The sequence below is a fragment of the Neopsephotus bourkii genome, unplaced genomic scaffold (assembly GCF_033783945.1).
Source record: "Neopsephotus bourkii isolate Nb327-2 ecotype Australia unplaced genomic scaffold, CSIRO-AGI_Nbou_v1 NB_1067, whole genome shotgun sequence".
In the NCBI taxonomy this organism is placed as follows: domain Eukaryota; kingdom Metazoa; phylum Chordata; class Aves; order Psittaciformes; family Psittacidae; genus Neopsephotus; species Neopsephotus bourkii.
Window position 1 is genome coordinate 351352 of NW_026901555.1, and position 27440 is coordinate 378791.

The 27440-nt window shown below is 46.2% G+C and overlaps 1 protein-coding gene across 2 annotated transcripts; it reads left to right on the forward strand.

The window, feature by feature from the left end:
* The first annotated feature begins 15959 nt into the window (after positions 1-15959).
* On the forward strand, positions 15960-26780 carry FGF16 (fibroblast growth factor 16). 2 transcript variants are annotated; one of them, XM_061361836.1, is made up of 3 exons: positions 15960-16418; positions 22552-22655; positions 25755-26780. In XM_061361836.1, exons 1-3 carry the CDS (start codon positions 16142-16144, stop codon positions 25998-26000), a joined length of 627 nt encoding a protein of 208 aa, XP_061217820.1. In that variant the 5' UTR covers positions 15960-16141; the 3' UTR covers positions 26001-26780. The 2 variants fall into 2 exon arrangements, with proteins under 2 accessions (XP_061217820.1, XP_061217821.1); XM_061361837.1 differs by lacking the exon at positions 15960-16418 and adding an exon at positions 16579-16630.
* The last annotated feature ends 660 nt before the right edge of the window (positions 26781-27440 follow it).

Below are 27440 nucleotides of genomic sequence, written 5' to 3' on the forward strand. Positions count from 1 at the left end.
CTATCTGTGAGATTCCTTGGAAAGAATTTGAGATCCTCAATGCACAACTCTATTTCATCCCAAAGAGCTGTCAGACTGCACAGAGCTGCAGGGGAATGCTTCATCACCATCCCACACCTGCCAGTGCACCTCATGACAGCCACTGCAGCTTCATAGCAGAGGAAACACCTCTCAAGTGTCTGGTCAGATTCCCAAGAGCATCTTCATTGAGAATGACATAGCCAGAAAACTCAGGGTATTTAAAGACAAGTCAAATGAACCATGGTTATGAGCCAGCAACCACTGCACTCTATTGGAGATCTCTGCCTTAACTTTCTTTTTGTCATTGTTCACCTCTTTGCAGTCTTTTCTAGGATTATCTAGAACGACAGGATACAGGACTATGTGCTACCTTGCTCCATCACTCACCCTTCTTCTTTTATGTAACTTCAGTTACATGAATCACAGCTTTCTTCTTATGCACATTTTACAAGAAAGAGTAGTTTAGAAAAGACTACAGCACCACCTTTTAGCTCAATTAACTGCCCATAAAACAGAAAACCCAGGAATCATTCCTCTTATGCTGAAGATTTACTCTTTACAGCAGAGAAAGCCCACTAGCTGCCCTGTTCAGTCTTCATGGACCATCTTAGCTCCAATTTACCACTGAGCCTTCATGTGAGAATCGGAGTGAAATACAGAAATGCAGTAGAACCTGCTTAAAGCAATTATTCTGGGCTTTAGAAAGGATACACAAAATGCTGCAAAATCTGCTGCAAGAGCCATTCAGAATAGCACCTATGTTCCAAACGCCGTGCCTGAGATATATCCCTGGAAATCAAACAGTTTTTCTTAGGCTTGGCAGGTGTCCTGATGTCTGATTTGCACAGCCCCAGGGTTCAAACCATGGCTCCAATCATGCCCAAATGGCCTCCATCACTCGACATTTTCTTCATTCAGTGCATGGCACCTACTACCGCACTGCAGAAGTCAAACCAAACCCAGCATTTTTTAAGAAAGAAAGTGTTTGGCTCTCAATTTGGGCATTAAGTGAAATGCTCAGGAGCCAAATGGATCACGCTGCGTACTCACAGAGTGAATAGCTGAAAGGCTTTCTAGCCTGAAAGTATTCAGATGAGGTGGGTAGTTGAAAGGAATGTGCAGTAGCTATTGAACCTGACCTGGACCCAGCCAGGATGCAAGTGCAAGCTTTGGCAGAGATCTGAAAGGAGGCAGTGTGGGGGGAAGACAGCACATGTGAGAGTATTCCTCTGTAAAGGGGTTTGGGGGTTTTCTTGCTGTTGGCTTGACTTCGCAAATGAAGATTTGGGAAGGGCTTTACCCACACTTACAACACAAAAAGAGCACAAACTCTTTGAGAGCAGGATTATGCCTGCAAATATCACAGGAGGAAGGAGAAGACAACAAGGCACTGAGCAGTAAAGTGGGTTCGGGGAAGAAAATCAAATTTAGGGGAAAAAGATAAGTGGGTAGACTGTGGAGTTGAGGGGAAAAAAAAGTGACAGAAGGATGGGCAAATATTGCACAATTAGTACTGGAGCTTTCTGTACCCTCTTTCCGTATGAAGTTGAGGGGTAGAACTGTCTCTCTAAACGGCAGCTTCTGTGGAGATCATGGCTGGAATCAGTGCATAAGAACACCATGGCCATTGTGGGGGTTTTGTGTCTTTCCATCCTTACTTCTGGGCAAAGGCATTTGTGTGGTCTTTGAATTTAAACTCAGAAAAACAAGTAAATACTTAACACACATGCCAGGCATCCATGTGATTTAGCAGAGAAATACTTTTCCTATTTTTCCTTTAGGAAGCATTGTAGATGCTAACACAAAACAAAAGGAAAATTAATAATAGACCTTCTGAATCTGCCCTAGAAATATCAGATGTCACTGACTACTCAGCTGAAATTTACTTTCCAGGTAGGCTCTTATCTGCCAAACTGACAGTTCCAGCACCCAGAGGACCCCTTACTGGCTTGAGAAAATAATTAGTCTATGGTTTCATTTCAAGGTAGAAGTTGAGTTAGTTCGTTTCAAAATACCATCTGCAATGTGGAAACATACTTAGGAGGACAGCAATTCAAGGCAAAATGGATTCTTCAAAACTACCCGAGAACAGATGACACCTAATACTATTCACTCAAGAAAGGTGTCATCTGGCTTCCAGGCTCCAGAGCAAACACACAGCTGAAGACACAAGCACAGCAGATCATGTGCTCCACGAGCAGCATTCCCATGTCCCTGTGATTTCAGTATCCAGAACAGCTACTGCTTATCTGACATTGACTTCAGTGACTTTCCACCAGACAGGTATGTGTTTTCCCAGGTTTGATGTAAATTCTGAGTACTCTGAATTAAGGGTGTTCATGTTTTGCTTGTTCTTAAAATTCTCAAGGAAAAAAACCCCAAAGCAAGCAAGCAACCTCCCAACCAACAAGTCAATGAGAAAACATCACAGGCAGTCATGCCTTTATCCATGCCTAAAGTTTTTTACTTGAATACATAGGCCAAATTCTGCAAAACATCTTTATGGCCATCTCTTCAAATTACAGAACCCTCTGTCAACTGCAGCAATTGAAAGAACAACTGAGAATAGAGCTGTTTCAAGGCCAGCCAAGTTGATATTTCATGTAATCTTTCACAGTGATGAGATCATATTCTACTACCAAGCTAATACTATAATCAAGATAAGTCCCTGTTTTAGAGGGGCCATGACTGACACATTCCTTCCTTCTGCCTTAAAGGCACAATCCTGCTTCTACAGCAACCAAGTGTCCAGTGGGTTTTTGACCATTTCTTCAGAGTTTAGAAAAAGAAACACTCATTTTGCTCTTACATATAAAAATAGAAGAAAGACCTGATTTAATGAATGAAATATCCTTGAAATCCCAGGTCAGATTTTAACTTGTGTAAATGTAGCTAATTTCCACAGTGCCACTCACTCCACTTAACCCTGCACCCACTGGTACCTCAATGCACAGAGAAAGCTTTTTAAGCTGCCTTACTGCCCTGGGATGAGGCTTTTCTCAGGCAGCCTCCAAAGAACCTTGCAGAAATTTTCCCCTTGTTTGAGTGCTCTAGCCAGGTTCACCCAAGCGTATTTAGTTGTCAATCTGCAAAAAGGCAAATGTGTTTGTAATTAACACAGTCCTTAGTTTACTGTATATAAATCACAAAAAAAGGAAAGATACTGTTAAATGAAGACAGCTATCAAAGGAATTACTTTGCTTCCAATTAGGTTCATAAGGAAAAAGCCTTTTCAATGACTGGTTTCAGCTGGATCTAACTAGATGCCCTCATTTGTTTTGCAGGGGTCCAAAGATTAGCCCTTCATTAGGGCAAAGTTAAGCGAAATGGCTAATTTAAAACTCATTCCCTTACTCCACAGATTTCTGTCTCCCTTTTAACTGAGATGATTTGCTGGTAGGTCATTTATCTTCTCTGACAGATGCTGCTGTTTAGCTTCTGATCACTTTGCAAAGTGTGCACACACTCAAACCCAAAAGATTGCAAGGAAATTTTATGACATGGAAACAAGAAAAATTGGCAGTTTCATGATGGTGTTGATTTTTTAAGACATTATCCTCTGGACACTCATGTCAGAGGACTTGACACACAACAAACCCCTTTCAAAAAGTATGAAATTAAAGCATTGCTAGAAGTACCATTTTTCAGGCCAAGTTCAAAACACTAACTCACCATTAGAGGCCCTTAATATAATCTTTCCTAACTTGAGAGAGCATTTATTGTGTGAACTGTTTTAGAAGGCTCCAATAAGGAAGAAAGCAACTACTTCCACTATCATATATGAAGGAAGAGAAAAGCTACCCTGTCCTAATTAAATCTTACTAGAATTACTTCTACCCTCTCAGACTTGCCCCATCTTATTGCAGTTTCTGATTCACTTCCTGGCTCATATGGTTAAAGCCAGGGTGCTTTGGTAAACTGTTCCTCCATGGACTCCACAGAGGCAGTAGCAATACACAGGGAGTTAGTTATAAGATCTTCCTTCAGGATGTAAAGTTCTTGGGCATCATTCTAGGTAAACTATGCTGTTACTCATTGCATTAATGAACACAGCCAGTTCTATTCACTTACTCTCACTACACAATATGGTCCTTAACAGCATAGGATCACACATTACCTCTCTACTCTGAGCTCTGATACTGAGAGGGTCTCCCTTCCCCAAAGGAAAGCCGAGTAGGAACATGCTGATGTTGTTTTGCAGTCCTGTGCTATTTGATTAAATCCCCATTTGTTGTGTTTTCTTGACACCCCTTTTCTCAAGGCTGTATCTATCACACAGCTGTTCCACATTGAGTTGGGGGATTCATTTGGAGACTCAGGAAAGCAATAGCTTGGCAATTCCAGCCCTGCAAAGGCAAAGCTGAAATGCCTTTATGCAGCACCTGCTGAGGGGACCTTTTACTGCTTTCATAATATGGAACAGGAGTTTGGCCCCAAGGGGAGGATCTCACTATACACATGCAAAACCCCAGGTTCTGCCTCATTATAGTTATTGGCCTACCAATTAACCAGCTTCCTGTGAGAGCTGGGAGGAAGGCATTTTGTTCATTGAGATATTCAGGCTTGTGAAGCTTTTTACTCTAAGGACTGTGTATGTCCCTAATTGGCATTTGTCACCAGCCATTCAAAACAATTTTCCTAGCCCTGACATTACACAAAGCATCACACCCCACTTTTTACAGATGGGTAAACTGAGGCACGGGACTTCTTACCACAGTAATGCAGAGTGTCCATAACCTAGCCCAGGTCTCAAGACTCAAGGCACTGTGTGCAATCTGCCTTCACCCAGCTTCTCTGATTGTTCAGGTATCAGATAACTATTTGTACACGGTTTTAGTAAGGAGTGTCAAAAATACTCATTCCTGGAAATGTTCTGTGTTTGAAAACATATCTGAGATGCCCAGTCCCCTTTCAGTTTAATCTAGGTCACTTAAAATGTCTTTCTGGTACATCAGTCAGAGTCATCCACTGGCAATACTGCCTGCAACAACAAGATACTCTATTTGTAATGACTGCAAGAGTGGAAAAAAAACACTAACAAATGTAAAAATGCCTGAAATAAAAGTTCTCCTCTCAATAAGCTATGTAATGCTTGCAGACTATTTAAAATAAGCAGTACATATGATGTAGCACATACCTACAAAGTGTTAAACTGCGCTACTGTAGTAAAACTGTCAGCTTTGATTATTTAAAAGGTGTCTACCTGCAGGCTTTGCTTTCATTTACTGTTGTTATTAGCACATCCCACATGTCTGATCAGACTGGCCAATGCTCTACTTTGTTCATATTACACTGGGCCCCCACTCCTGATTTATCAGCCACAGAGACAAAAGTTTGGCTTACACTTTCTGAACAACAAAGATCCATCCTTGATGGCATACCTCTGCAGTCAAATAAAATCCATGTACACGTTTCTCAACAAAGCCCCACTAATGCCATAAACATACATCAGAGTTGCAGCCAAAACAATGACTGCTCGTTGTGATAAAAGACGGGTATCATGTGAGCGCTGCAGCTGATTTTAACATATAATAGAGTTGACATTGCATGAGCCATAGTTTCCAGGCTCACTTGTTCTTTCCTGCCCACCACTTTTCTTCAAGTTTTTTTCAGCTCTGTCTGCAGGCCCCGTCTCATTCTCCACACCTGCAACTCCCATTTGAACCCCAGTCTAGCCCATATTCATTCCATGCATCACTGAAACCAGGAATACTATCTAGTCAATCTCTACACCAGAGTTAAACAATTTATACTGCCTCCACACCACGACAGAAAGAATGTTTATGCAATCTTTGGGCTTCTATTAAACGTTAACATGCATGAAGCAATATGGGCTGGATTCTGAGCATATTATCCCTGATGGACACAGTGAGTAAAATACTGTCTTCAATGGAATTAGTCCAGAATGTGTCTTTTCACAACCATTACAACGATTTTAAAATTAAAGGGGAGCTTTGCCTGATTCAGAAGCTTTTAGCAAAAGATTTTTTAAACCAAAACATGCTTTAAAATAAATAAGGTCTTTGATGTGAACCTATAGCTGAGATTTGTATTGCTCATCAGATGAATGAGACTAGCCAAAATTTTTAATACCATTTTGCATGCCTCAGAGAGACAGAAAGATAACGATTTCATTTTCTATGAATGGGCCATTACTAACTGTGAAGTTGCTTGCTGTTATCTACAGCAAAGCTCTTTGTGGTCTAGCTGTATTTGTTCTGCATAATGAACAGAATGCCAGTGGTTTCCATCTACATACAGCTCTTCACTTAGGGCACTTTACAGATACGGCTGACTACCTTTACTAGCTAAAAATGGAGTTACCAGAGGCAAAGAAGATTTAGTGGTCAAAAACCAAGTCTGTGGCAAAGTCAAGAATAGAACTTGGAGCTTCTAAACTATTCCCAAAAGGCCTGATTTAACCACTACAGAGCATGATGCTAGCAGAATGCAACCACAGGTCGAGCTCTGTGCCAAAGAGAGAAGCTGTCTATGGTGTTGTCAGCTCCATTGTAGCTGTGTGCAGTGTTGAGCATGTGCACATGCAATTTTCTTCCCATCCCCCAAATCTTTATGGAGCTTTTCTTCTGTGTCACAAGAGAATAAATGCCTGAGACATTATCTGCCCATTCCAAGAGTTCAGAGAATGTGTATGACATCATAGGCATGACTCCCCCGCTAATCACATTATATGCTGTTTAACTTAACACTGCTAAGCTTTGTCTGATAACATTGTAAATACCATTTTATTGTAAATTGGATTATACAAACCTCCTCACAGTTTAGGTCACTTCTTGTGTGAGGTCCTTGTTCCCTCTCCTCTCTACTACCCCAAATTGAATCTTTGTGGTGTCTAAGCCAGGGCATTTCTACAGAAAGAAGCACAAGAAGAAAGGAAGGCTGATGCATTATCTGCTTCTAAGTCTGCACTGCAGATCGCAGTAAGTGGCCAGAAGACTTCACTTGGAAGAAAATCAGGAGGTTTTGTTCTTCTCTTGAAGCTGGCTGGATTTCATTACAGTCTTCCTGTGAGGTAGCATATACTTGAGACCTATCATTTCCTTCTATCAAGCCTAAACTGAGTTATTCTAGTTGGTAGCCACCATGTAGCCACCATGTAGCCACCATCTTATCCTGGACTTAAGGTTTCCGAATTGTTTACCGAAAAAAGCTGCAGAAAGTTATTTTCATTTTAGCATTTGATTCTGTTTTCTCTGACAAAAGAATCAGATTCCAACTACATTAAACCAGCATCAGCAAGATCTCCAAAGCAATGGACTGAGATGGACTTCCCACTTTCTGAGAAGGATATTCTAACATTCGCATTTTGATACATTTATTGCAGAAGGAGATATCTGAGAAGTTTCTCATCTTTTAGAAAACCTCAGCAACAGGATTTCCCAACATTTTTAGACTACAGTACAAGATGCTCCTCATCTTTCTTCTCTAATCAAGGCCATAAATATCCCGTGCTATGAAAGCAGAGGTTTGAGAACCCAGACTTTGAGGTCTCAACCATGCTCAGCTCTGCATTTCTGTCCTCGCTACTTTCAACACTAGCTCTTAGTGACAACCTGAATTCTGTTTCCCATCCATGGGCAAAATACTGATGCTGGTGATGCTTCAGACACAGCTACACCAGCCAGGACTAGAACTACTAGCTTTCAACACCAAAACAAGCCTTTGACTTTAGAAGTTGGAACCACTTCTCACTAAGGATGCAGACCTTCCTGCCTTCCCCATCTCCCATACTTAGGACAGATAAATCCTATCACAATTAATTGAGAGAGAAAACAAAAGTGAGGCTCATCCTTCCTCAGCACAAAGATCCACATGACACAGTTGTCTTTCACTTACAGGATCCCTGGACAAAAAGGCTTTTCAGCATGTTGCTCAGGGCACTACATATCCTTAGGGTAACCTCATTGCAAGACATGGTATTAAGGAATGCTAGCAGCTTACAAAAGGAATGCAACACAATCCAGGTGACTATGCAGAAGTACAGCTAACACAAGTGCTAGTAAGGCACTGAAGGCAGATTCTCATGTCCTTGAGCAAACCACCTGCCTTTTGCATTCCTACATGTTCCTTCCCATCTGGAGCAACGCAACAGCAATGCTATACAAACACAGCAAAGGATGCTGTAAAATAAACATCTTGAGATCTCACATGAAACTCGATCTACATGAACTGTGATTACTCTATGCTGTGCTTGTGAAGGGTAATGCTATAGGAACTGGATTCTGTTAACTCCTGATTCCTCATGACAGATTTTAATGAAACTCATGTTATGAAACTCAAGTAGCCATCCTGAAAAGAAACACATCTCATCCTGACGGAGGTTAATTCAGTGGGTGTTAATCAGATGCAAGCATGACTGTGCTCTCTAAAATATGTCCTCCCTATCCTTTGGCCACTTGCAGAACTCATACAAAAATAAGCCTTTACAGTGGTTTTTATAACCAGCTAGTTCCTCTCTCCACAGAGGTACAGTGATGAAGCAACATTAATTGTAGGGCAGCTGGTTGCTTGATCATGTAATTCTCATGCAGTTAACATTTCTCTAATGAAGTTTGAAAAGTATGTGGATGCTTTTTTTTGACCGCAGGAGAATAATGATGTACTTTAATTACTAATTCATTAGAGAAAAAAACCCCAACCTAGTAAGGTGAAGAGAATTTATACACAGAAAAGAATAAGCACAGAATAATTAGCAAATCAAGTTATTTACATTTTGAAACACTTGTATAAGTCTCTATAATCATACTATACAAATTAACCAGTACTATATAATGAACTGAAGTAACATTACAAATGTGAACCATTAGCTGTTAAGTTAAAAAGCTTCAACCAGCAAAATGCCAGAACTCTTAGCACCATTAGGAAAGGGGGGGTTATTTATTTTATTTTTCCCTTCTCTGCCCCTCTGTTCTTTATTTCAGGGTGTCCCATCTAATCACCTACTTATTCTAGAAGAACCTTGAGCTCAGAATTCCTAACTTCACCCCACACACTAACGTATTTCATGTTTGGTTTTCCAGTGAGAGAACCAGTATCATTACCCTTAAGGAGAGATAGAGAGAAGTTCAGCTACTGGGCCAAAAATCTCCAAGCAACTTGACCACAGGAAAATGCAGACCTCTGTTGCACTGTGTAAATCTGTGCCTCAGTCTGAACAGTTCACAGTACCAAGAGTTGAGTGAGGTATTTAAAAAAGCTCTCAGGTGATAAGGCAATAGCACAAAAGCTTAATGAATCTATGTATCTATGTTTAACACAGAAACCTACAGCCTTCTTGCAAGGAGAATGAATTTAAGGCAGCAGCACAGATGAAAATAACAAAATGATATGAGGATTAACTGATAATCCCCACAGATACCACATGGGAAATTGCCAGACTATTAACTACAGTATGAAGCCTCCCTCATAACTGAGCCTCACTGCAAGAAAAATGAAAGAGAGAATAAGTGATATACATAACTGGTGAAAAGATCATAACCAAGAGACAGAGATGCTCAGTGTCAGTGATGGGGGACTCCCCAGTGGGCTCAGAATAGAGTCTGTGATGTGACTACTGCTGTTTCATATTCCATAAATGATCTGCAAATGCTGTGGGTAGGTAGCTGATGATATAAAGCCACTCCCCAAAATGAAACCTAAAATATATTCAGTGAGTGGATATTAAAATAGTAAATTTAACTCCAAGCTCATAATTGAAAAATAATGTATGGGGGAAAAGCCATTCTCACTGTGCTTTAAATCAGCTGTTACCAGTCATGAAAGAAGTCCTGGAGAAGTGGATAGTTCTCTGAGGTTGGCACAGTGTCTGCAGTTGGGAAAAACTATCCAGTTAGGAATTTTTTAGAAGAATGAGAACAAAGCAGAAAACGGCATTATTGCTCTGTACAAATCTCTAATATGCCCATCTCTTCAATACTGAGCAGAGTTCCAGTAATCATGGAAATACAAAGCTAAAGAAAGGGCACGAACAATGGTGATCTGAAGCAGTACAAGAAATATTAGAAAGCCTTAGCACAGGGAAAACTCAAGCAGGCCAAAGCCTTTCAACCTGGAAAACAAGGAGAATAACAATTAAGTTCTAGACAAGCTGGAAAAGGTAAACAGCAATGATTATTTTAAAGTAGTCTTAGCAGAAAAAATAGGGCACCAACTCAAACTGGCAAGCAGCAAGTGGGTTCAAAAGCAAACAAAGGAAGTTCGTTTTCACACAATACCTAATGATGTTGTGGAACTCACTGCCACGGGATGTTATGGCAGCCAAAAATACAAGTGGGTTTCAAAAAAGCCATTAGACAATTTTACGGAAAAGGGTCCATCAAGGAATATCAAAAACAATGATACAGCTGCAGGCTCCAGCTCAGGAAGGTCTCTAAACCAGAAACCGCTGGAAGTTGGGATGGTTTACCAAAGGAAGTATCACTCTCTACTCGTCCTGTTTTCCATACACAAGTTATTAGCCATTATCAAGGGCAGGATATGGGGCCAGACAGACCTTTGCTGTGACTCGTTTTGATATTTGGCCATTACTAAGTGATGCAGATGTAAACACCTACCCCTGCATGGTCACGAATAATTCCTTAGAAGGCTGCTAAAGGGTGCACACTTAAAAGAGTAATGTAAGAAATGACAGCATTTTTTATTTGAGTAGGAGCAGATCTGGTGTTTTTGTTTCCTTAGGTATGTTCAGAGTCTGTGCTTTCCGGAGAAGAGTTATATTTTATCCTCCTTTTCATTATCTAACTACAGCAAAAGAGACAAATCCAGTAGAAAGAACTATCTTCTGGAGTCGATAAAGCTAGTCTATCTAGTACATTCAGTTGTAAGCCACACAGTGACTTTCATCCTGGTGACTGAGAGCTTCTGAGCTTAAGCAGATCTAGAGAACTACTGAAGGAACTGCTTGTCATGTTTGTTGAATATTGCCATGCCAGACAGGTGCTTTAAAACACAGATTAAACCTCCAAGTCATGGTCTAGGCATAGGATAGAATTTGGAGTCATGGTAAGCCTTCAACAGCAAAGTAAAACTGTGTTTTATGATCTTACTCCTTACAGACCCCAGCAACCTGAAAATGCTTTGCAACTTAAACAGCTTCCTTATCTTTTTCTTCTCCATCAGTAGAAACAGAGAAGGAAGTGACTCACTGCTAACTCAACACCCAAGTACCCCTTAGTAGCTATAAGCCTATGAACCAGGTGACAACTCTGCTCTAACAGATTACTTGCTACTCTTTTTTCAACTGTTTCTCAAACCATGGTCAAAAAAATATGTCAGTGACAGGATTTCACCATTTTACTCAAACCTGTGCCAAGGAAGGTGTAATTTTTCAGGGAGAGTAATTACCTGAAATTTTAAAATGAGAAAGAGCCAAGGCAAACTGCATTCATGAAGGTCAACAAAGCTCTGATGCTTGTTTGCAGGTGCTTGTCCATAACTTGCTCCCCTAAGGGCTACAGATCTTAGTTACAGCAAATCTCTCCAAATGGGGGTTCTTGTGAGTCAGAGGTGAGCCAAAATGATTCTGCTTCCTACCTGTCAATCATCCTGGGATTACTAAAACCAGCAGGTTCATGTTTGACACCAAAATAAACAGCAACTGGACAAGGTGGGTACTTCTGCTTTTGTAAATCGCCTCATTTATTCAGGCACCTGATCCCAAGACCCAGGTAGGGAAGTCTGAAGGTTTTTCCTTAGACCTTTACTTTCATTCTGCCACCACTTCTAAACTTGCAACAGAAACATATACATACTTCTATACAATGACTGAAATCCTGTAGTTTCATTCGTGTTGCCTTCTGTCAGAAATCCTTCCACAAGACAGCAGTGAGATTCCTCAGGTCAAGGACTCTAGTTTGTGACGCACATCTTAACACAGCACAAACAGGGTCTAGGGCCTGGCATTGGTACTACAAAACATAATAATAATAGCAGCTTAAGTAAAAACAATCAAAGATGAAAACCAATAAACCATCCTCTGCTCCCCTTAAGAAAATGTGTTTATTCACCCCCTCACAAAGGAGGTTGCCCTATTTATCTGCCGGGAACCTCAGACATTCCTTGCATGTGCAGCACAGATGGTCGCCGCACAACAAAAGGGAGAAGGGCTCCCTGCACAGTCACAGTGCACGTGTCTGGTTTCTGGATACACAGAAACTTGGTCAGTGCTACTGCTCCAGCAGGGATGCTGTGCATCAGAAATCCCAAACAAATATAGAATGCCATGAATATCCTTTGAACAACATCTCCTAGTGGAAAAAGCGACTGCCTGGGAAAAAGGAGATGCACAGCAGTGACCTTGGTTGCAAGACTTAATTCATCAGTGCACATAAATAGTTTTGAGATCCCAAGGTGGGAAGCGCTAAGGAAGCAGAAGTATTATTTATTAAAGCTCCTTTATCCTCAGATATTCTTCACATCTGATTTTTCATTCATGGCCATTGCTACTTCAAATATTTTTCAGCTGTCTTGATCTTTTCTTTACCAAATGGGATTGCCCCAGGCAGAGGACATGCAGTATACAGATCCGCTCATTGCATTTATTTGTCTTGCTCTTTTCTAATTAATTTACTGCTTTGACCCCAGTCCTGCTCTCCCTTTGATTTTATAATCAGATATCAAATGTGGCTGCTCTCCATGAATAGCAATCATTTTGCAAACAAATGCCATTAATATTTTTACTACTTTGTTACACACACACTTCTACAGTGTATGGGAAGAGGACTGCAAGGTCCATTTTAGCAAACTGGGTATTAATATCCTTGCTAATTCTCCTGTGAATGGAAAGGCACAGCAGTTTGGCAGTAACCATTTCAGTTCCCAAGGCAGACAATACAAGATATAATTAAGGAACAAACCTGGGGGAACTGAATGAAACAAAGAAGAGCAGAAAATTAATTTGGCAACACGTTATGTTCTGTGACAAACTGTGTACAAGTTTCTGTCCTCTTTTAAGACATCACCGAGTGCAGAACTATATTCTATGCAGTACATGAAAAAAAATAAATCACTGAACATGATAACTTTCAAGTATTTAAAATACATGCCTTTTTTTTTCTTCATACAACACAGAATACAAATCTCTCTGCTTTTTCCTCAGCTTAGTAAAAGCATAAATAAACCAGGAAATTAAAGACAAAAAAAGAGAGAGAGAAAGCTACCTTTTCCGCATCCCGTCTTGCCTAAATAGAACACGTTGTACCAGCCTGGACGACTTCTCAATAAAACATACTGTGGACACTTCAAAAGCTGACCATAATCATGAGAGTTAAGTGTGGAATGTCAGCTTGGTTGGGGGATTGCACTGCTGTTGTTACACATTACTTAAGCATGCAGGTTTGTGGTTTTTACTTTATCTTGGATTTTGCTGTAATCTAATTGAACTCTGTTACCTCTTTCAGTATCCTAAGTGTCCGTCTAAGTGCTTGTAAGGATTTGGGCTTAAGGATATTGTAACGGATCCAGAGGCTATTGAAGTCAGTGCAGAAGCCTCTGTAGAATTAGCCCTCTGATGAGGAAACTCTTTTATCCTCTCCCTTCTTAATACACCTGGGGTCAAGCTTCAGACATGTTCACAAATAAGATGGCCGCTATGAATCCAGAGGCAAAACCCATGCTTACTTCAGCAAAACCAGGCTTTACAGAAGAGCATATCTGATTGTAGTGGGATCATTTACACTGTATGAATTACATGCGTTAAATTCACAGCATTTACAGGATTATGTCTTTAACAGTGATTCTGGGTTTGGGGTGCCCTGCCCGTGTCCATCCCCCCTATTTGCACCTCCGACATTTCCACCGAGGCATGGTTTATTTCCCTCAGTTACCTCATCACACCCAAGTCTTCATAGGGATACTACCGAAAGCAAGTCATACTGTCTGCAGTGGGATGCTTGAACTCCTCAGGCAGTGGTATCTCCATGTAACCATACATGATAAACAAACAGTCAACAAACACACTTCTGTAGATTTTACTGCCTCTGGAGCAGACTGGATTTCTATAAAACCCATGGGTTTAGGCTTCATGTGTCAAGGTCTGCTTCAAATACACCCAGTTTACAGCCACTGCTCTGACAGGAAAAAATCACCCTCACACCCCTTTCAAAACCAGATCCCTCACCCACTGCAGGCACACGTGTGCTGCTCAACCGAGTAACATCACCATTTCCTTGTACCTCTGCAACAGAGCACTGCCCGGCCTGCGGGAAAGGAGCCTGCATGCCACGGCCCTTTGAACCTGCCTCTGGGGGGGTGTGGGGAGAAGCACCTTGCTGTGGGGTGAGACCTCCTCAGGGGGGACACACACTGTGGGGTAACCCCTGTGGGGAGAGATTCTGAGGGGAGAGAGCTGCTGAGGGGAAACCCACCATGGGGTAATGTTGCTGAGGGGATAGAGCTGCTGAGGGGAAACCCGCCATGGGGTGGAGTTGCTGAGGGGAGAGACCTGCTGAGGGTAAACCCACCATGGGGTAGAGTTGCTGAGGGGATAAATATGCTGAGGGGAGAGACCTGATGAGGGGAAATCTGCCATGGGGTAGAGTACCTGAGGGGATAAACATGCTGAGGGGAAAGACCTGCTGAGGGGAAACCTGCCATGGGCAGACCTGCTGAAGGAAAATACCTGCTGAGGGAACAGACCCACAGAAGAGGTACCTACCATGGGGTAGAGTTGCCATGGGGAGAGCTGCTGAAGGAAGATACTGAGGGGACAGACCCACTGAGGGAATACCCGTCATGGTGGAACAACTGAGGGGAGAGATCCACTGAGGGTCTGTCACTGGTGGGAGAGATCCACTGAGGCTCTGTCACTGATGGAAGAGACCCACTATGCGGATACGCGGCTGGGAAGACCCGCTGAGGGCGGCACAACTGACATCTCAGCTCCCAACGCTGATGCTCCCCGGAGGAGCTGCTCCTGCCCCAGGCACCTCCATCAGCAGAGCGGGCTGGTGGCTTGGGGGGTTTGTCCGTGGTTCACTCTCGCCCATGGCGGGGCACCACCATCCTTTAGAGACATGAAATCCCAGCCTGACTCCGCAGCTTACCGGGGCCCCCGCAGCTCCCCGCCGGCGGCACGGAACGAACCCAGCTCCCGGGGCCGGAGCGGGGCCGTGCCGCGAGCAGCAGCGCCGCCTGGCGGGCAGGGCGGCCCCGGCGGGGCTGGTGGGGGGGTCCGGTCCCTCCGCTCCCGTCTGTGTTTGTGTGTCCCCCCCGCCCGTCTCCCGGAGCCTGACTCCGTCTGTCTGCAGCGCGGCCGGCAGCTGCCGTTGCAGATACGGTGTCGGCGGGCAGGGAAGAGCGCGGAAACACCTGTTTCCAGCATGGGGAAGGTGGGGAGGGAGCCCCCGGGCAGCCCCGCCGCCTGTAAATCCGGCGCAGAGCCCGCGGGACCGCTTTCCAGACAGACCGCTTGCGGCTTTACACGTTCCTCTAAACACGCGTCCCGAGCCCGCTCCTCACGTGTTGGGGTTTCCACCGTGCCCGTTTGAGGTTGGGGACACACACACAGACACACAGGGGCAGACCATCCCCGCTCCGTGCCGGGGCTACGGGGATCCGGGGGTCTCCCCCGCGGGGAGATGCGGGAGAGGCCGGGGGGCTGCCGGCGGTGCTGGGCCGGGTGCGTGCGGGGGCTCCATGATTTCATCGGCGGCTTCGCGGGGAGCTGCCAAGAGCTGTTCTGCCTCACTGCGATGTGTAGCTTTTTCCTGCCATTTTTTTAATAATAAAAGAGGGAGTGAAGCCGGGTGGGAATTTTAATCTTTCCAAAAGAAAAAGAAAAAGGGGAAAAAAAAAAAAAAAAGGGCAAATGGATCTGAGAAGAAGGAAGAAAAAAACCAACCAACCAACCCAGCAATAGCCGAAGGGGATGCCAGTGAGGTGTGGCTTGCATTTAAATATCCAATATGTCAATGTAAGGGGAGTGTGTACGTATATAAAGTGCAGTTTGCATCCGCCGCGGGACACATCCAGCTATGGGAGGCGCGGGCAGCGCGGGGCCGGGCCGGGGCCGGCAGCGCGGGGCCGGGCGGCCGCAGCCCGCGCTCTGAGCGGCCTCTCCGCTCAGCCGCCCACCCCCTCCCCACCCCGCGCCCGCGGCCCCATGGCCGAGGTTGGCGGCTTCCTGGGCGCGCTGGACCCCGACCTGCACGGCTTCCCCCCCGCGCTGGGCGCCGCGCTGCCCCTCGCCGACTCCCCCGGCTTCCTCAACGAGCGCCTGGGGCAGATCGAGGGGCGGCTGCAGCGGGGCTCCCCCACCGACTTCGCTCACCTCAAGGGCATCCTGCGGCGGCGGCAGCTCTACTGCCGCACCGGCTTCCACCTGGAGATCTTCCCCAACGGCACGGTGCAGGGCACCCGGCAGGACCACAGCCGCTTCGGTAAGGGAAGGGAAGGGAAGGGAACGGAACGGAGTGGGGGTGCCCGGCCGGGCCGGGAGCAGGTGCCCCGCGAACACAGCTAATTACCCCGCTAATATAAATCATCCCGGGACAGATATAATTAGACTCCTAAACAAATGCGCTCACTCCCCGGCAATGCGGGAGTTTTTATTTCCAATTTCCTACTCTCCCGGCGCTCAGCCCTTCTGCAGGTGCACATAAACGTGCCTTAGCAGGGGGAAACGGGAAAGAAAAGTTGGGGGGGGAGGATCAGCTCTAGCCGTGCCTCTGAAGTTAGTGGTGAGGGAGGCAAAGGAAAGGGGAGAGCACGCTGGAAAAGGAAATCCCTAGCTTTTAAGAATTATTATGATGGTTTTCCTCTTTTTTTTCTTGGTCTCTGCAAATACCTGTGAGCTGATTTCTTCTACTTGCAATGAGTTTCATTAGAAGAGCGTCTCCCCAAAGTGGGCAGGGAGCAGTTGGCTGGATGGGTGTCAGAAGCTTGGTTCAGGGAGGTCGTTGGAAAGGGAATGGGGAAGCTGGAGAGGCAAAATCGCTCAGGGGACCCCTGAGAGAAAGGGGAAGATGGAATAACAGGCAGAGCGCCCTGGATTTACCTTGCTGCCTGGGGTACAGCTGGAAGGCGGCAGCGCCTGTATCAGTGTCACACGAGAGCTGGGATCTCTAATGAGACTGTATGTAAGCTTCAAAAAATGCATCCCAAGCCGCAGGCGAAGGAGTACAGTGAGCTTGAGCACAGCTAAGAAAAATTCCCGCTACTTCAGCATCTAGCGCAGGTGTCTGCGTAAGCTATCAGCGAGTCCCATGCCAGTGACCTCAGCTCTGTTGTCAGCAGGTTGCAAGAAGTGCTCGCAAGAGTTTTTATGGCTTTCAGGTGATTTAACTCCTCGGTGGAAGGAATTCAAGGGGGGGGGGGTGCCTTTACTTGTTTGCAACCGGTCTTTTCCGATACTCCAGGAACGCTGCTGCAGTGGTGGTGGTGGTGGTGTAAGGCAGGGTTTGGAACAATTGGAGCAGCTTATCTCCGTAGGGCGCTTTCCATAAACACCAGGTGTGTGCATGGCATGTCCCTGCCTAAATCAACAAGAAAGTCATAACCCGCGGGTCGGAGGCAGATACCCATAGGCTCAAGGGGCACATGTTCTGTAATTACCTCCCCAAAGACACACACGTTTAACCTTTCGTGCTACAATCCGTGATGAGTCTCCATGTTAAAAGAAACTGAAAGCAAACCCATTGCATCTGCTTGGGCTTAGTTCAATCTGCCACGTAGGATTTCTATCAGCTCTTTTTATATATTAAGTAAGCAGCCAGTTTCAAGTGGGAGCATTTATCTCAGTTCCATCTTTTTATAAAGATTGGGTAAAATAAGTGTGTTTTCAAGAAAACTTGGGGAAAACACACTGAACAGGCTAAAACCTTTCATGAATTTTGCATGCTTCAGCTTAAGTCACACAGTGCATCCAATAAATCGAAGCCTTGGCATTCCCTAAGTGCTTTAGCAGTCAGCATCCAGCTCCGTAAACTAGACCAGACTTCAGATATTATAGTTTTCTGCTTCAGGGTTTTCCCAGAGGCAGTGTAAAATAAATAGTTATTTGTTGTAATTGCAAGACAAAGCCCCAAGGGATTAGACTGGAATCCTCGTGTTCAGATCAAGTTGGACTGAACCTCGCTTCAGCAGAGACTCAAAGCAATAACGTATTGGCACAGAGCATTCACCATCTGCATTCAGTAGCCATGAATATTTAAATTCCAATGTTACTGGTATGGTTCATATTAGGATGTCATGTATCGATGCATTCCTAAATTTTGCATGCAGCAATCAGAAAGCAGTAACTCATTACAGAAACAGGCAGCCTGAGTGATTCTGGGGAGCTACACAACTCTGGTGAGGGATACAGAGCTAGACAAGGGCTTAAGGGCAGCAGTTTAAAGCTGTCTTAAATCTAGGAGCATCTGGGGAAATACTTCAATCCAGTATGGTGGGGTGGTGGATCAAGCCCCCATGGCTGGAAGGTGCTGCCTGATACCGTTAACGTGCCCCATGGATGGCTGTGACACTGCAGTGGAGGCACTTATCCAGCTGCAGATGGGATGTAAGATAGAACTGGACTTTGCATCTCTGTGTCTTAATACTAGAAGTGGTTCAGGAAGAGAAGGACAGTATCTGCACCCCTCCATGCGCAGCCAAATGCTACCAGATGTACAAGACATCCAGCTCTTCCAGAGCGGAAAACAAAGAGCTGAAGGCCTGGTGATGAAGAGCAGAGAAGCGAGGTCCTAACGGCGAGGGCTAAAAGGAGGAATTCTTCTGTACCACAGCATTCAGGGGATGTGACCGCAGGACAAACACTGCCTGAGCCACCACTGTAACTATTCCCTCTCATCTGTCAAGGGCTGGAGCGCTCCTAAATCACACCTGTCTTCTGGAACATGATATTTCATACTTGTAAAATCACAGCTTCATGCAAGAACAATGTGGCACAGCTTATTTTCACTAGAGGAGGCTTAACGCAGAGCTTGGTGAAGCCCTTCAGGACTATTGGAAGAAACCTTCTTCTCACACCAAAGTACCCAGGTTCATGATCTGAGCCACCAGCTCCACCTAACTCACCCCAGACAGAATAAAGTGGTTTCAAGAATGTATCTGTGCCCCCTGCATCTGCTAAGACCCCTCCTGTACAAAGAAATAAAGGACAGTGAAAATCTGGAGGGGGTTTGGACCGACATTAGTGCCCCGTGAGAATCCTTGGAATGAAACCAAGATAAATTCACCAGGAAACTCCATGCCAGGAGGAATTGCTCCTTCTCTGCCTCGTGCCTGTTTTACAGCAGTGTTAAACAAGTGACACCAATGGCTCTTTGAGAGAGAAAAGGCCTTGACTTTGTACCGCAGACTAATAAAGGCAGCCAACGAAGCTGCTCTTGGGTACAAACCTGCTAATGGATCTGCAATGCCAGCTCCTAGAGAAGCCAGTGAAACCTCCAGGGAGAGTTTTGCTGTCGATTTTGCCATTCAGCTCATGGTGCACCTGTTGCTGAACAGTTGTTCAGGTTTTTAGCCGAAGCTTTAGGTTTGCAGCCATTAATACAACATCTGATGTTTCTGTACCCGGCTCCTGAAGTCAGTCATGTAAGAAGAGACAGGTGCAAGGAGCTGAACTGTTCTTTGAGGGATGGTTTATAGTAAGGCGAGAGCGTGCAGGTCCCTGCAGAGCAAAGCTTGGGAGATTACTGAGGGCTTTTGGTGGTAAATGAATCCCGTCGGAGTCTTAATCAAAACTCTCCCAATAATTCTCTAGAAAGGCTCAAGGAGCAAACAGTGAAACTCAAATCAAGGAGAAAAGAAAGAGAAAAGGCAAGTCCGGGGGGGAGGGGGGCAGAAACAAGCCAAAAAGAGGCACATTCACTACAGTCACACACCGCTACAACCGGGAAGAGAATTCTTGAGCTGGCCCCAGTGACCACTCCCTGTGCTGCTGCAGATCAGATGTACGGAGCTGCAGCAGTTGGAGTGAGCTGAGGACAGGATGGATATCCGCCCACGTTTTTCCAGCCTTTACTCTGGCTCCTCACTTTTGTGGGTTTAAGCCACGTTCTCAACGCTGTTTCGACAGAGCTGTCTTCCCTGCACGTCTCCAAGTGCCACTCGGAGATCAGGAAAGGGGAGTATTGCAAGGGATGTTGTCAGAGGAGATGGGCATGGGCACACCTTGGAGAAGTTTCATTTGCAAATCCAGCATGTATTTACCCAAACTGCACCAGATGAGGGGTGTCACCCACCCGCCCTGGGAGGGGAGATGTTAATGCTGCTCCAGGTTGCTCCTTACCAGGTCTTTGGAGAACTGGGCTCATGAGTGTGCTTATGGGTATGCTCAAGCAAAGCTCTTTGTTTCCCTGCCTCAGACATCCCTTGGTTTCTAAATGAGACCAGCAGCATTCTCCTGCTTCCCTGGAGTGACAGAAGATAAGTAAGACACAAAAATGCTGGTGCTGACAACTGAGAACTGTACCTATAGGAAGGTCCATCTATTGTTCTCCAGTCACCAGATGTTTTTCACATGAACATCCACTTGTCTCCAGCCTGGGAAAGACTCCCCCGTTTCTGGGTATCCCAGTATTCCTTTACTCCCTGCACAACTTTTACACTCTCTAGTTGTTGTCAGTCTTGCTTCACTCCCTTTTCAAACAGTGGTTGTCATCTCTGTCCTGCAGATGGGAAAACGGAAGCACACAGCAGCTCAGTAACTCCCCTCATGTGCCAGAACCAGTGGGTAGCAGAGGCAGAACAAAATCCCTCATCCTGCACCTCTTCCCTCCCCATCTGTGGGCTTCTTCTCAGATAAGAAACCACAATAACTACCAGGGAGCAAGCAGAGCAGAGCCAGGGTCCTGGTCTGCCTGCTTGGCTTGAGAAGGCTGCTGTCCCTGCCTGCACCTCGTATTTCTGAAGGCAATGTGTCTCCAGGCATGTTTCAGCTGGGAAAATACCTGCATGAGTCCATAAAGCATGTCTTCTGCTGTTTGCTTCCCTGTTTGCCTCATGGAATTGCTGCTCCCAAGTCTATATTTCATCTCCCTTTGCCCCCATCACTCTGTGGCTGCACTAGGGCTGGATTTGATGTGCAAGAACCAGAGTAGGCAGGGCAGAAGGAGAATAAAGAGCCTGATACAGGGTAAGAAGACTAATTCTTGCAGCCAGCTTCTGACTGATGAGCATGCATTGAGCAAAGGGGGACAGAGGTGCCCATCACCATCTGGTCTGTCCTATATTTAGGTGGTGATGCAGTTACTGTCTGAGAGCTGTCGCACCCAGGCCTGGCCCAGCAGAAGACACATGCCTCAAGCCGAGGGGTGACTGGAGTCAGCCGGCTCAGGTGGCCGCTGTCACGCGGTGATTCTAGACTCAAGGCAGACTTTTAGGAGGAGGTAACCTGATCAGAGCAGCAATTGCTCAGGACCGGGCCTTTTGGGAGCTATATTAAGAGGCCTGGAGCCATGCTAAAGGTTAGAGCAAGTCTGCCCTCCTGGCAATGGCGACGTCTCGTCCAGCCATTACATGGGATGTTGAAAACCTTCTTCCTTTCCCTGCTGCTACTTCCCAGCTAGAGACTGCCCGTGACCTGTAGAGAGGGAGAGTGTGATACCCAAACACAGCCCCACCAATGCCTTCAGGAGGTTTTCCTGCGGAGCCTGAAGGTCTCCACCACTTGTGATGTTGGCTTTGTTCACAGCAGTTAACAGCTCAGACACACCTACTTAGGGGCTGTTTGGTTTTAAGTGCTTCACCAAGGGTTCTCCTGTTCCAAGTCCTCCCTCCATCAGAACAACTGCTGACCCTGCTGTCTTTGCCAGAGGAAATGAGGCTGCCCCTCATTGTTTGGAGCATGTGACAACATCGGTGTAGGCTGAAGCCCACAGAGCACAGATGCTGCTGGACCAGGCAGGGGCTGGCACGAGGCTCAGGGTGACGGAGGAAGGACCAGCAGCTCCGTGACACCACAGGCTGCAGAGGAAGATGCTTTTCTACCTACCTGTATTTGAAGCTGGATTTTATCCCTGTGGCTTATATACACATCTGGGGGTGGCAAGTACCCCACTGGAGTGCCAGGATGTAGGTGGCCCTCACAGACATCTCCTCTAGGGCTTTTTACTTCTTTTTGTTGAACTCATCACTTTAAAACACATGGGACTATCACCTCAAAACAGAAGCCCCTTGGTGACAAAAGTCACTCTCCTTTTAGTGAAGAGTAAACCCCAGCCTGGTAGCAGCCTTCTGAAATGTCTAGTGAGTTAGAGACTGAGTTTCTACATCTGTCTTCTTGGTGATAACTAGGGAAAACCAAGCCCCATGCGCCAAAACCAAGCCAACAAAACCTAGCAATCCTTTTCTTATTAGCAAAGGCAATTCCTCTTTGGGCAAGTCAAATGCTGGGGAGAAGCCCAGAGTCTGAAGATTGCACACATATGGGCTATAGCCTGTGTTGTTATTAATAAGGAAAACAGGGTCTGTAGGAAGCTCTGCAAGGGCTGGGAAAGGCTGGTTTGTCACGGGAGCCTGGCACTGGTTTTATTCTCTGTATGATCTGGTCTTCTTTTCCTGTTTCAGGGATTTTGGAGTTTATTAGCCTGGCAGTGGGGCTGGTGAGCATCCGTGGGGTGGACTCAGGACTCTACCTCGGCATGAATGAGAGAGGCGAGCTCTATGGGTCGGTAAGTGTACAGGGTTAAACAACATCCACAGCAATGGGGTTGTGGGCCCTCATCAGTGTCATGAGCTGTGTCTGTCACAGGCCTCCAAAGTCCTTGGGCTCCCGCATGCCTCCATCCTCCCCTGATACCACTGTTGTAACATAAATGATGTAAGTGCAATAGGGTTGTGGAGGGAGGATGCACACGTGCCTGGAGAGCTGGGGTGCTTGTCAAGGTTTTGCCTTTCAGAAACGGTGTGGGAACAGTCAACTAAAGGCAGGGGGGGAAATACAGCATAAAGCCAGGGGCTGCTGTGGGGCTTTCACTGCCTAATACATCAGTGTTGCACTCTGCATGGTCACGGTCTGCACCCATCTGCAGACGTTACACCCCTATTACAGCTCTTCAACTAATGGAAGCTGAGTTGAGGTCTTAACAGCTGGGCAGAGGTGCTTCCTACCGGTTAATTTAACTCAATTCCTAATTACATAACTCAATGTAAACCAGTTATTTCTACTTAGCTGGAAGAATCACTTCTATTTTGAATCATTAACTGCATTCTAGGTGGCCAGGTTGAAGTTTCCTTTTTGGAAGCTGCTGTGCTTCATTGGTGCTTTTTCTTCAGATGCCCCATTGCCTTTAATTCAACCCATCACCCATGTGTGATCTTTTAAATGCCTCTTCCTAGATCACAGCACTACCCTGTATGTGATGAGGATACTGATTTTTAAACATGGATCACAGTAAGTTTAAATAACAAAAGAAACCAGTTTTAAACCAAAGTGGGAGGAATGTACTTCCTCTAACCAGATCTGATCAATCTCATAGCACAGGGACTTAAGCCTGGGTACTCTGCATATGGAGAAGCCTTCTGAAAACCTTTGCTTAGCAAACAGTAAACCACGAGTACCCGTCATCTTTTCTTCTCCCTTTCCCATCTGACCCTTTCACTATTTAAGATGCAGCTACTGATGTCTATATGAGAGAATCAAACACTAACGTGCATCAGAAACTTACTTTTCCACTTAATTTTTGTAATAACATCTACCCTACACTAAAGTTAAATGTGGAGGCAGTGGTTAAATTACAAATGTTCAAGACAGATAAAAAGCAAAACCACCAGGATTCCATAAAACGAACCTTAAAGCACAGTTCTGAACACAGGGCTGGAGCCTCGAGCAGCACCTCTCCTGTCAAACCCTGCTCAGCAGCTCCGGGAGTTGCAGCTTTTACCGGTGCAAAGGAGGACACAGCCCTGCCTGTTCCCTTCCTGCTTCCAAACCCTGCAGCTCTGCTGATGAATCAGCAGTTTCATGATGGGTTAAACTCTAGGGCCTGAGAACAGGTTAGGACACAGAAACAGAAATACAATGATGTCTTTTCAGCATCAAAAGCTGCTCCAGTATTCCTAAATAGAGGTCCATAAAACACCATTAGCATCACAATAGCATTTTAGGAGGTTACAGTACAGGTGTAATCAGCAGTTTAGCACTCCCCTCTGTGCCAGTTTTGATGTATGTTTTGGTAGGGCCAGTGACACGTGGAATCCCCTTGGGCCAGTGTCCCTGCCTGTCCCTGTCTGCCTTGTGCCAAGCTTTCTGTTAAGCTTCCCCCTGATTTCAGAAGCACAACTAATAGAGCAGCGACAGTCACAGGCAGCACCCTGCACGCTGCCCGTACAGTGCCAGGCTCAGTGGGGACACCCCAGGGCTTGGAAAGAAACAAATCCCACCTTGACTCACCCCGGGCTTTCCAAGCATCTGACACACACACTGCACCTCTGGACAGCCCAGTGAAGAGCAGGGGAGCTGGGGCAGAGCAGCAGCACATGAGCTCAGCTGGTCAGCAGGTTCTCATGTGTTCTGAGCAAGACATCCTAGGGGAAGAAAGAAAATAGTCTGTATTGATTGATAGGACTGGGAGGAGAAAGTCCCGGTGCCTGGCTCCCAGGTGGCAAAGGCCATGGTGTTTTGGAGGGCTCACAACTCACCTCAGGGTTTATTTAACTGACAGCAAAACATTCAAAACAGGCTCTGAGTGCAGGGGAGCTTCTGGGTCTTATGACAAGAGATCTACTGCAGGCCGCAGCATTTACTTAGCACTCTGTATGCCCTAGATAAGATACATTCCCTCCTTGACTAGCTCACCGTGTAGGTGCAGTGTTTGTAATCCTATAGCATCCTACGTCTGCAGACAGCCTTTCACTGCAGGACTCCCAGATCCCCCACAGCAATCCCCCCATGGGCTGGGATGGGGGCCCCTCTGTGACACAAAGCCACCCATGTCCTCGTGGGGCAGAGGGACAGCCCCCTCCTCACGGGCTGGGCACATCCCTGTGGCACATGGAAAGCACAATGAGCATGAACTCAAAATCCATCCTCAAATGGCTGCTGTCAACAGCCCCTGGCTGGAAGGGTTGAGGGAAAGGCTGGTTGTGGCTGCAGTGACACTGGTGCCACCCATCCCAGCCATGGGCTGGCACACACATCCCATCACCCATCGCTGCTGTACGTCTTCCCCAGGGTTAGGCATCCCCATCCAGCCCTCTCCAGGCCTTGTGGCCTCACATCACAGCTATCTGGTGCTTCAGAAGATGAAAGGCCCCAGGAATGCTTTCATTCCTGCAGCAGTGTGTACTGTTACGTGCCCTCAGCTTTCAAAGCAGAGCTGGCTCCTGTATAAACCCTCCTGAGGCGCTGCCTGGGGCTGTCCCTCACCTAAGGGAGCAGGTTTGGTGCATGTGGTACCTGTGGACGGGGCTGCTGAGCTCCGAACTCGCACCCTGAAGCACAGAGACCTCGCTCTCAGGTTCAGACTTTGGCTGTGGCCCTGGTTTGGGTTTTTGTTACCGGGCACCTTTGCAGAGTGCACGCCCACCTTCTCCTCCTCCTTTCACCTCCGTCCTCCTCCAGCTTCAGAGGAGTTGGGGTCCCGGTTTGTGCTCATTTCCAGCTCTCACCCAGGGGAAGCATCCCCAGCAGCGCAGTCCCCATCCTCAGGGAGCCAGGAGGAGGCAGCTGGGAAAATGACAGGGAAAAAAGCGAAGGGAAGCAGGAAAAGAGCTGTTTTCACCCTAACTTCTGACACAAATGTCTTTCCTCCCCCCCCTCCCCACCGCAGAAGAAGCTCACCCGGGAGTGCGTTTTCCGGGAGCAGTTTGAAGAGAACTGGTACAACACGTACGCCTCGACCCTCTACAAGCACCCCGACTCGGAGAGGCATTACTACGTGGCTCTGAACAAGGACGGCTCCCCCCGCGAGGGGTACAGGACTAAGAGACACCAGAAATTCACCCATTTTTTACCCAGGCCTGTGGACCCTGCCAAAATCCCTGCCATGTACAGAGACCTCTTCCACTACAGGTGATGTTTCCTGCGCTGCCCCCGTCACTGTACATACTTGGGCTCCCAAGCTTTTTCCCAGAGCACTATATTAATAGTCATTCCATCATTCCTGTAAGCGTAGATGCCGTAGGAAAGCACTTACATTGAATTCAGACACTGCTGTTCCTCCTTGTTTCAAGCGTATATCGAACCTGGGTTATTTATGGGGGAGGGGGTAGGGAAGGGAGGGAACCCTACGTATAATCTTTCCTTTTCATTCACTTCCTTCACCCGGTCACTACAAGAGAGGCCGAGTATTCAATGTTCTGGTTGCTTAAAGGAACAAGCAGGTGAACAAACCTGATCCCCAGGGAGGGGGAAAGAAACCAAAATCAGCTAAAACTGAGGAGAAGGGAAGAAAACGACCACAGAACTGCTGCAGCTGCTGCTGCTGAGCTGGGGATGGTGACCTGGAAGAAAACAGCCCTTTGAGCGGTGCCCTGCTTAAGCAGCCCAGGAGTTTGCTACAAGGATGATGCTACGTGGACTGGTCCTGACGCGTGGGGGTTTTTTCCTGCTGTTGGGGTGGGAATGGGGCAAGGAACATTATTCGGATGTAAGCATGGATACTGTGCATAGGGACAAAACTATTTATAAAATGTATATGATATTTATTTTATATATTTATTTATTTCAAAATAATTTTATTTTTAATGAGAGATGCTATGACCGGATTTTCATCAGGAAGAATAAGGTCCTACTGAAACAGGAAAAAAAATGAGTTTTAAGAGCTTATTGGCAATAAAATTGTCTTTATATTGTAGATTTTCTTGCTAGCCCTTTATTTTTTGGTGCTCTGGTACAATTAACCCAGTATTTCCCCATCAGTATTAAGACCACCTCTAAAAAGGCTTTATGTGGGAAAGAGAAGTCACCTGAGCTCCAAACTCTTGTATGAGGATGGCATCAAATTATACTTGGAATGTACCTGGAAGCGTGACCCTACTGAAATGACAGGCTGATGAACTGTGATTTCCAAGAACTGCAAATCCAGCCCTTTACTCTGATATGGGCACAATAGGTCTTGGGCCACGTCAAGCACCGGGCACAGCTCAGCTTTTGTGGCTTTTGAATGGGACTCACCTGGACCACAAGTCACCGTTGCTGTGGAGGGAGGAACCTTGGGCTGTCCCTCACCTCTGCGGCCCCACGAGCCTGGGAAGTGATGGTGCAGCTCCTGGTGTGAGTCATGGAATGGTTTGTGTTGGAAGGGACCTTAAAGCTCCAGTTCCAACCCCCTGCCACAGGCAGGGACACCTTCCACTGGAGCAGCTTGCTCCAAGCCCCTGTGTCCAACCTGGCCTTGAACACTGCCAGGGATGGGGCAGCCACAGCTTCTCTGGGCACCCTGTGCCAGCGCCTCAGCACCCTCACAGGGAAGACATTTGCCTCGATGGCATCTGAGGAGCTTCAGCACATGAAT